Here is an 11,033-nt window from a genome sequence, read left to right as displayed (position 1 = left end):
ATTTAGACATCAAATTAGCAGTGTCGATCAAGGACTCATCTAAAACCTGCAGGCCACTGGCACTCGAGTTGCCTACCCCTGTTCTAGAGGCTGGCACAAGTGGTAGATTCCCATTAAATTGGCCAATGTTATGACTGAAGTAAAGACAAGCTGGTATAAAAAATATTTTTCTCTCTATAACTTTGTGTAAAGTGGTACCGGAGATGACTTCTTCTTTTCCTTAACCAAAATTTGATGAAGGCTTAAATTATGCATTATTAGGTACATGAAATATCGGTTCTGACACAGTTGTAGCCAGTAGCTCTCTGCTGAGCTTCAACTCAGTTAATTCAAGGCACTGAAATAGCAGTCCGTATAAACACTTACATACATATGAAAACGGAGAGTCTGTAGTAAGGAACAACATTATTGCCACTGGGAGCTTTCTGCTTTCCATTAGTACTTTGTTTGTAGACCAGGTACTACTGACCAATCACATTTGAACAGGCTTTCATTGCATGCGGGTGAACCGTGCATGTGGAAATCAAAGAATGAATGTAATTTATAAAATGCAGTCTTAACTGTAAATGCTGTATATGCTGATGATTTATTTGATCTTCAATGTAAAGGATTAATGGATGGAGTGGGTAGGATTGTCCCACATATCCACTGGCTGCAATGAAAGCCCTGAAAAACAATTTTTTGTTGAATCATCTATGCAACGTACAAACAAAATATATGAATGCAGGTTGCTGCCAAGGTTGCTAGCTTGGCTGGTAAACACATGATAGCGGCTTGAGGCTTTAGAACATGATTTTATAAACCAGTGGTTGACATAGGCTTATAAAGGCTTTATCAAACTTTGTATAGTTAAAGTTAAAGGCAGGAGGGTAAATGAGTCTATGTGCTTATATTTTATTCCATATGTTTGGGTATTAAAGCCTTTTTATATTTCTTTATCAGCTTATTGGTATCCCGAGGGAGGTCACTTTGAGCTTAAAGCCTCTGATGACAGCAACCAACGCAACACTGTTTGAATTCACAAAAAGCATAAGCAATTCATATGGAATATGGAGCAGCTTGAGAGAGATATTAAATGCGTATCACTGCACATGTGCCTGAGTGCCTGCTCATACTCGTGTTTGAACATGTGGTTTGTAAATTTGTGATCACACAGGCAATGCATAATTCCTGCAGAGATTAAAAGTTGTTTTAGAGTGCAGTTATGTCAACTTATGTGCGTGTGTGTGTAATTGGCAGGTTCTTTAAATGATCGTCCACGGTGGGGTTAAAGACTTCAATCTGATATTTTCATATGGAGGTGACCTTGAGAACATTGCCAGCCAACCGCACAGGGAAAACATATTTACGAGTGCGTGAAATCCACTGACCTGTGATGACAAGCGTGTAGGGAACAGAGGCCTCCGTGAGCATGCCCTGTATGTGGCCGGTGAAAAGCTGGAGAGCCTGTCCGCGCCCGCTTTGAGGATTCACCAGCATCATGATTCTGCAAGGCCGACGCACCTCCATATACGCCACACCTGAGAGAGGCAGAGGAAGGTGGATGTGAGTGAAGGCGAGGACAGAGATGAAGGAGTAGGATTTTTAAAGAATGTATAAGGGCAGCCTTTTCCCTCAGGGTCTCTTTGGCACAAAAAAAAGAAGGATGAGGCAGTAAAGGCACGGGCCGTGAGAGCATTCAGGCTGACAACGCTTCATTTTAATGTGACATGCTACTTTCTTCAAAGAGAGAGGGCTTACAGATGCTTCTCATTCGAGATCTCACCATGTATTATTAGCAACTCGTGACATGTTGTCGTCCCCATGAGGGAAATCCTCCTGTTGCTTGTGTCTTTCAAGAGAAGACAGATTAATGGAATGAGAATATCCATTTTCCTGAGGTTTTTAGGGACTCTGCCTTTTTACTCAAGGGCACATGTGCACTGTGGATGCTAGCTGTCAAATACCAGTATCAGCATTGGTATACTTGGTCAGATTTGGCACATTGATGATGATTAAATCGTGACACAGTGCTCTCCCCTACATAAGCTGCCTTTACAAATTAAAAGTATCAGCACCTGTACTGGTATTGGCAACACTTGCCCTGTATTTACTTGGTAAAAAAAAAACTGCACACCACTGCTAATTGGTAAAAAAGAAAAGAAAAAAACAATATAGCTGTACCACTTCACGTCAAATGTGTACATTTAACCTTCACAAGATTGTGATTGGATCACTTCCAACCTTGTCCCGCCTCTAGTTCTGATTGAAAAAAGTCCCCGACAATAACTATAATTAAAAATTAAACGCTGCTTGCTTGGCAGCTCCATCTTCAACATCCTTTTCCCCAAAATAACCACTGTCAGAAGTAGAATAATGATGAAGTTATAGTAGATTGTCCACATGACAGTGCATCCTGTAGACAGACAATGATTCCCCACATTGCTCCTGATGCCAAAAATCAACTGCGAAATGTAAAGTAATGATCGTAGTAAGGGCTACTACAGGACTTTGCAATATCTTAACTACAACTTTTCATCATATTCTAATCTGAAAGTTCTGAGAGGGAACTAGACTTCTGCAAGCTTATTAAAGGAACAATATAAAGTTGCAGAAAAACTGAAAGTGAAATGTAGAGAAAGAGCGCAGGAGATGTGGTAGCGTAATGGGTTAAGTAAATGACATTCACCAGTGAGAGTGGGGTTTTAAATCCCAGGGCAGCTAATTATTTTTAGCCCATGCTCATTTGTTTGGGGGCTTAAAACAGAGAGCTGCGGGAGGAGAGCTGTCTAATTTTAAATCGGCAGAAATCTGGAAAAGATTTCTGCCTACTGCAGATTTAATTGTAAAATACTTGTTGGTTGCAACTAAAAGGATTTGCAGCTTTTACAGAGTAGTTTCCCCCACTCGAGTTGGATTTTGCAGCAGACGCTCCTGACCTTTAGAGCACACACAGACTCGCCAGAGACCATATCAAATGAATCAGAAAGGACAAAAACATCATCCCATTTTGGGGCACGGAGAGCAGAACCGGTATTGATTTCTGCCATAAATACATGGCTGTAGATGATACTGCCTTCGGTATCAGGCAAGCCAAGTTTCTCAGAATCATAAAATGTGACAGATGTAAAAAAAAAGAAAAAAGATCCTCATCATTTAGTAATTTCAGCTGTCGTTTTTAACCTTAGAACTGACAGAGCAAATGCTTTTGCCGTCTTTGTTTTGACTCACTATCTGTTGGCTCTGGCTGAGCTGTCAGGGTATTTGTCCTCTTGATAGTTTATAACCTCAATTTCCAGGTCTGTGACCTGTCTGTGCTACTGCCATCCTCTACTTTATATGGCCTGTGATGACAGGAAACAGTGACGGTACGAAAATATCTCAGAGAAAGAGGTGTGAACCCGCCAGAAAGAATAAGGTGAGAGGGCAAAAACACAGGTGCATGCCAAACTGTGCCTCCATTCAGTCACACAGGGTTAGCATTGTTGTTTACTTGAATCTGAGCACAATGTGGCATCCAGACACAAAGGTCCTATTTATACTTCCAGAATACAGTGGAAAATGGCTGCTGATAGTGAAAGGGCTTTCAAATTGGGTTTTTGCCCTCAAGTCTGCAGGGCTGAAAATCATCCCATTCAATACCTACAGACACCCTTGAAAAGGGTCAAACCCAACACAGGCATTCTTGTTTGTTAAAGCAAACACCTTTAGCATTTTTCACACTGGGATATATGACACATAAAGCAAAAGATGTGCTCATCCTGAACTATGCTTATTACACCTGTGAGTTTTTGTCAGTGATTCAAATAGAATAATGCAACAAAAGAAAGAAACAGTGTTCAGTCCCCCACCTAACTCATTCTAGCCTGTGTAGCTTTACTTTGAAACAAACCCACTGCCCATTGCTGCATTAATTTACAGCAGGGATTTTCTCAGATCTTCATGAATGTGTTCTAATTGAGAATCACTGCAAGCATTGAGATAACATAACCTAATGTAGCTAATAAAGAGCCAAGCTGGGGGTTTTTTAAGCTAAATGTTATCATCAGAACATTAATATGTCTGCAATAATAATGCCAAAGTGTTTAGCATCTACAATGATGCGTGCAAGGTGCAGAAATCTTGCAACATTTTGCATTGAATTCATTTTAATGACATGTCAGAGGTATCATTAAGGAGGCAAAGACCAGGATTGAGGTGTAAAAAAACTTCAAGTACATCAGATAGCACAGCGTTTACAAAGACCCAAAAGTCAGATATGACTGGACAGTTCCAAAACATATGTAAAAACATGCCTGGTGACGAATTCTTGCATATGTGACAGTGATATGACAGAATTGCAATTTTGAGAGTCACAGGCTGCTAACGTGGCTGAAATGTGGTGGGCATGTTTAGGTAGACTGTGGTATTTTAAACAATTCTTAATTAGTACTAAGGTGCCCAAAGTGTGCCAAGAAAATATCCCCAACACCATCACACCACCAGCACCAGCCTGAACGGTTGATACAAGCCAGGATGGATCCATGCTTTCATGCCGATTACACCATATTCAGACACTACCATCTGAATACCGCAAATCAAAATCAAGACTCATCAGACCAGGCAAAAATTGTTCCAATCTTCTCTTTTCCAATTTTAGTGAGCCCATGCAAACTGTAGCCTCAGTTTTCTCTCAGCTAATAATAGTGGCACCTGGTCTGGTCTTCTGTTTTGCTGTAGCCCTTCTGCTTGAAGGTTCAGTTCTGCATTCAGAGATGCTCTTGTGCATATTCTGGTTGTAAAAAATGTTAATTTGAGGCACGGGTGCCTCCCTCAGACCTCAAAGCAGTCTGACCATTCTCCTTCGACATCTGGCATCAACAAAATTTTCACCCAGAAAACTGCTGCTCCACTTTTTCAGACTATTTTCTGTAAACCCTGATGGCTGTGTAGGAAAAATCCCAGTAGATCAGCAGCAGCCCGTCTTACACCAACAACCATGCGACATTGAAAACCACGTATATTGTCTTTCTTCCCCATTCTGATGCTCAGTTTGAACTTCAGCAGGCCAACTTGACTATGTCCATATGCTGAGCTGCTGCCATGCAATTGGCTGATTAAATATTTGCATTAACAAGCAGTTTAACTGGTGTACCTAATGAAGTGGCTGCAAGTGTATATGAACTGGGTCTCTTACAAAACTGAGATTACGGTGGGAGAAAGAAATATGCACATGCAGCTTATCAGATTAAAATGAAAAAAATAGATTTTCTTTCTCTTTCTGTGTTTTGATGTTATCTCATTGAACCCATGTTGCACAGCAGCACTGATAAGCAGTATTATCAGCAGTAATGGTAACTAAAACTACTTGTCTCCTGTCTTGTAGAGTAGCTCATTAATTTTGTAAGCTACTTCTTTCCTTAAAAACTGCATATCAGTAATCCTGTGCTCTGCTGTTTTCATATTTTAGTAAGTACTGCTGGTGAAATTTATACTCTAATTTCAGAAGATTTGCATGGTATACGTTGGGAAATTGCTCATAAAATGAGGCTGATTTAAGTAGGCATACCCAGACAGTACATACAGGCCACATTGAAGAAGATTTCTGAAAACGACAACTTCCCAGACATTTCTACTTCCCTGACCTCTGTGTCACCTGTGCATATGACAGGGACTTATAGGGGTTATATGAATGTGAATGTGAAGTCTGTCTGGGATGTGAAGTCAGATACCTGCAGGCATCATCCTGCCACAAAATCTTCAGGGTGTGCATTTCACAGATACGAGTGGGTAAACACACACCGGCAGCGAGGTGACAGGCAGACGGGAAATGACAGTGTGTCAGAACTAACAAGTGTCGCGCTGACAGAGAGAATCTGCCACCTCATTTCCAAAAAGGTGTACGTCTATACAGGAAAAAAAAAATCTAAATAAAGACAAAATGTGCTTCTAAGTTTCGCAAGCGGCAGCACAGGTGGGATTTGTTAAAACATGAAAACATTGAATGAAAACTCCTGGAACAGAAACAAATATGTGGGTTATTTACTGAGAGCATTCCTGTTCAGGAGCAGCACTAAATTCAGGCAGCAAAGAAGCATCTGCCAACACACACACACATACACACACTGCATTCCAAGGTTGGGCGAGTGTTTGCTGGAGAGGAGGAGAAGACGTCCAGAGAGTACAAACACCAGTGCCCGCTGTGGCAGCGGCTGACAGCCCATCACAGCCATGTGTCACAGAGCAGAAGACAGAAGCTCCAGGGGGACCGAGATGCTGGCCGGGGTGAGAGGTCTTCTCGTGACGCATTTTTAGCTCTCGACTCCTTCAATGAGGAAGACATGACTGCTTCAGTGGAGGGCCCCATGGGAGATCACACAATGACAGGCGCACCTGACCCCAAAGCTTCTAGTAAACAGTTGCTTTTGAGGTAGCAGAGCACTAGAGGTGGGCGGATCAATCCAAATACTGATACTAGTGTGCTGGTATCGATATTGGAACAATACTAGTGCAACAGAGTCGATACGTCATTTCTAAGCTGACTGAATTGTGTTAAATAGTCTTGTTTTTTAAATTAAATAATATACCTACTTTGAAAAATACCTGAACCTTTTTCTGCTGACTGTCACGCCTATTTTATTTCTAGTCCATAGCACATTTAAACCACAGAGGCTGACCCAAAGTAAATTCAATATTAGGTCATTAGGTCAAATTAGGTCATTAAAATCAGTTCAGAATCTGCAAAGTGATGATGATCTTAAAAGTCATGACACACCTACATAAGCTGCCTTTATACGGTGAAAGTATTGTATCAGTATCAGCAGTCCCTGTATTTATTTGGTATAGGGTTGATACCAACATTTGCAGTATGGCACACCACTACTCGTAGCTCCTACCCTCTTCTCCTTCTCTTTTGCACTCTTCATCTTAAATAGCAGACACAGTGGGTGCCAGGATCACACTCACATCACCACTGGAGAAGCTTATTTGCAGATTTTAAAAAGTGCGGCCCCACATTTTTCTGGAGTAACTCAAGACAAATCCTCATTGATGATGTACCAGTGTAGCAGGAAGGAAAGAAGGAAACATGTCATGTAAAAAAAAAAAGTGGAATTTACAATCTGCCTTCTATCAGATATCCGAAGAGCCAAAAAAGGATACGGCTAGTAGCCAAAAAAAAGCAGGCGCTTGTAAGATAAGTCAAATCAAGTAACTATCATCTCATTCTTTCGCATGCAATCTCCCAGCGGATCTTCTAAGCAGCAGGACTGTATCATAGTGTGTGCTCTTCATTATTTACAGCGCATTCATTCCAGTGAACCCACAGTGGGGATAAAAAACCCTGCGACGCTACCACTGTGATAGACATCAGAACAGTAGCTAAATTAGCAGAGTTCCAGCCTCACTGTAAACTACACCTTCATAGATTAGATTACACGTTTAAATCACTTTATATCTGAGTGTAAGTGTGTCACCGTGATAACTCCCTGCCTAAATACCAATCTTGTGCAGTGGTTGCACGTTTAATCCAACCTTTCCATCTGCAATCCCAGATGAGATGGCATGCAATTAACTCAGGGGGTAAATACACTATTGGGGATTAGTGAGTCACTCTGACTTCCCCTGCTTCCTCTGTGACAAGCAGCAATTCTGCAACATCATTAGTACAACATTATTCACTTAAAGCACATAATATATTCCGTTAAATGCTCTTTTATTAGCTCGACCGGACCTGGAACGCTAAAACAAGCTTAAGAATTAATGATATGATCACATCATCGCGTGAGATGCTGCGTTCAAAAGAAGAAGACAAGTGAAAGAAAGCTAGGAATAAAAGGCTACAAACTGTTAGAGGCCTGAGCCGGTTCATTAGTATGTCTGACTGAAATGCTCCCAGGCTGGAGCACTTTGATGCGGAGTCCAGTGAGCAACCAAGTTACCCTGAGCTTACCATCTGTCTGCCTGCCGCAAATAAACAGTTCAGAAGCAGAGGGAGGCTGGATGTTCCTCATCACACAGTAGAAGTGGGTGGAACGATCCAAATATGGAGAGTGTCGATACCAATGCTGGTATCAGTATTAGTTTGATACTAGTGTAATAGGATCGATATTTAGTTTCCATCCTCTAAATTGAGTATACAGCCCATTGAACTGAACAGGGGAATAAAAACTTTTTTTCTGTTGACTGCCAAGTCAGTTTTATTTATAGCCTAAAGAACATTTAACCAACAAAAGCTGACCAAAAGTGCTTTAAAGACAGTCACATATACATCTTAGGTTTAAAAAAAAAAAAAACAGTTTCAAAATACATGAAAAGCTAAAAGGTGTATTGTATTGTCTTAACTCACAATAATGGGGGGTAAAAATCATAAATGTTTTCAGAATTTGCAAATTGATGATGATTCATCTCATGAATCATGACACACTGCTCTGCCCAACACAAACGGCCTTTATGGGTCAAAAATATTGGTATCAGTATTGTATGATAATACCAGGCCTGTATTTATATTGGTATCAGATCGATGTCACAATTTGCAGTATCACAGCGTCCAGTGTGTGTGTGTGTGTGTGTGTGTGTGTGTGTGTGTGTGTGTGTGTGTGTGTGTGTGTGTGTGTGTGTGTGTGTGTGTGCTGTGTACACCTGGAGGCTGCTATTGCAGGAGGGCAACCTCATTACATATCCTAACACTTCAACATTCCAAATTAGTCACCGCTCACTCAAATATCCGCTTCTTCTTTTCATATTTCTGGTGTGAAGAGATATTGCCGGACCGACAAAGAGGATTCAGAATCACAGTTTTGAGACCAAAACTGTTCTGCCCTGCATCCTCAGCAAGTATCACCAATCAGTTCCCAAATGAGTGATAGTGATAATTAGGCGCATAAACTCTTCTCATACAGTATTCACGTTAATTATCCTGTTGTTGTATACCAGATTGGAGCACAGAGGAGATAATGAGATCGGAAGACAAAAGGAACTTGAGGACAGTCTGCATTTTAAACAGAGCGAGACATGACGAGGCCTAATTAGACGAGGCTGCTGCAAAGCTGGGTGAAAAACAGACGCTGTTTTGATGTGATTTTTTTCCTCCACCCATCAACAATAAACTCTCAGTGGGAATTTACTGAGCGCGAATATGGAAGGATGAACAGCAGCTACAGCCTCTGCTGACAGAAGATCAGTTGAAAATCCAACTACTTAAGTGATCATTTTTATGCGTGTGTGTTTTTCAAAAGAAGCTTCATATCCAACAAAAATCACCACCATGGGCTACATGCATGAATGGGACAGCAGTTAACTGCTAACCGTTCACAGCAGGTAGAACAGGTTACAGTAGCAAGTGGAATGTGTTTCCTCTATGCCAAACCTGTTTGTTTGTTTTTTCTTTTTCCGGGGACTTGGAGATCTCTGCTTTGGATATCTGTGCACGAGGCTCTTTCTGAGAGCCAGAAAGGCCTTCTCACACCCCTGACCTCACTGAATACTTTAACATCTGCACATAAAATTTGTCAGCGTTCGCCTTTTTTTTTTTTTTTTTTTTTTTGCTACATATAGTTTATTTATTTATTTTACAATATAAAGTTGAATCTCAGGCTTCACACGTGTGACCCGTGCGTTTACTCACCGTCTCTCCGGGGCGCCTGGCGCGCCGAAGCATCTCTGATGGCATGAGCCCACCTCTCAGCCTCCTGGAGGTTGGCGAGCGGGTCCTGGACCAGTGCGACCCGAAAGCACTGCTCCACTCTGTGCCGGGTCACTCCGGCGCTCATCCAGCGCCTCTTGAACGGGTAGAAATAGGCTGTAAAGTAAGCGCCGACGTCCGCGCTGTCCGGCCCTCTGTACGCCCGACAGCCGACACAGTCGGTCAAGTTAAAAACCACCTTAGTCCGGCCGGGTGAAGAGGAGATTCTTTGAATGGTCAGGGCGCTCTCCGTCAAGCTCACCGAGTAGCGGACCCTGTCGTTGAGCATGTCGGTGAACTCCCCGTACAGCACGCCCACGAACCCATTCCGCTGGCGGGATGGGTCCGGATCACAGGCGTCTTTCTCCATCCCGGACGGAGAGTGCGACGCGTCCCGGAGGCCGGTGAGCGGATGGCGGTGCGGTGCACACTCTGATTCTACCAGCCTGCTGTGGGACCCTTTAAGCGTAATAACAGCAGCTTGCTTAGTTCAGAGTCTCTCCCTAGTGACTGGGAAGGGGAATGGCAGTGATGGAGCTGGAGGAGAGCGCAGAACGAACCGTCCCAACCGCGTCTCCTTCTCACACTTTATGAAACACTTTGCACCTTATCTGTGCAGCAGATTTTATCTAGTGACACCAAGTCTTACACAATATTTTAAAACTAGTAGGTCCATTTTAAGACACTAACTGCGTGTCATTTGACTCACAAACTCCAGACTAAAATTCAACAGGCGATGTCTCCTATTTTGTTTTATTTTATTTTTTTCCTGCTTGAATGAAGTCACAGATGTTTGGATGACACACCAGAAGTAAACAGACTTGTCAGGATCCTGTGCTTTGATAGTTTATTACATGAAAATTGCCCCTGCACAAGCGTATATGTGTAAAAGAAGTGTTCAAGTAAAATGAAAAAATAAGTAAACATATACTACAGTCCATAGAAATACTCTATTACAAGTAAAAGTCCAGCATTTATAACGAAAAAGTATAGCATCCAGTAAACTATTTATGACGAGTAACTCGCTCATTTAACCAGCTTTATACTGCTGGTCATCTAAATCTATAACCAAACATCATTTATTACTTTATTTCTATTAGTATTATTGATAAGAATCTGCGACAATAAATAGCAACTAAATGTTTTAAAGTTCAAAAATATAGAACATTAGACAATGTGATCACATGACCTCGTTTTACACAGTAACCGTAAGCGGACCACAATATCACCAGCTAGTTTTTAGCTTTATTAATATTATTGTTGTTGTTATTATTATTAATAACCATGGATGGTAATTGGGTTGTTACACATTTTTAGCGAGAAACAATGAAAAAAAAACAACTTTTTAACCACACCCAATCACGGTCACGTGGCATGTGACGCGTACGACACA

The 11,033-nt window shown here is 41.6% G+C and overlaps 1 protein-coding gene across 1 annotated transcript in view; it reads right to left on the bottom strand.

Moving 5' to 3' along the window:
* sphk1 (sphingosine kinase 1) overlaps nt 1-10,451 on the bottom strand; it is a 21,096-nt gene extending 10,645 nt beyond the window's left edge. Inside the window, exons 1-2 of the mRNA XM_080904791.1 lie at nt 9,584-10,451; nt 1,371-1,520 (exon numbers count right to left, since the gene is read on the bottom strand). Coding sequence (XP_080760917.1) covers nt 1,371-1,520; nt 9,584-10,010 — 577 coding nt within the window. The 5' untranslated portion in view covers nt 10,011-10,451. The remainder of the gene's footprint in view (nt 1-1,370; nt 1,521-9,583) is intronic.
* Between the last annotated feature and the right edge of the window lie 582 nt (nt 10,452-11,033).

Source organism: Rhamphochromis sp. 'chilingali', assembly GCF_963969265.1.
Source record: "Rhamphochromis sp. 'chilingali' genome assembly, chromosome: 15".
Classification (NCBI taxonomy): domain Eukaryota; kingdom Metazoa; phylum Chordata; class Actinopteri; order Cichliformes; family Cichlidae; genus Rhamphochromis; species Rhamphochromis sp. 'chilingali'.
Note: the sequence above shows the minus strand (reverse complement) of the source record. Positions and strands in the feature narration are given on the sequence as shown.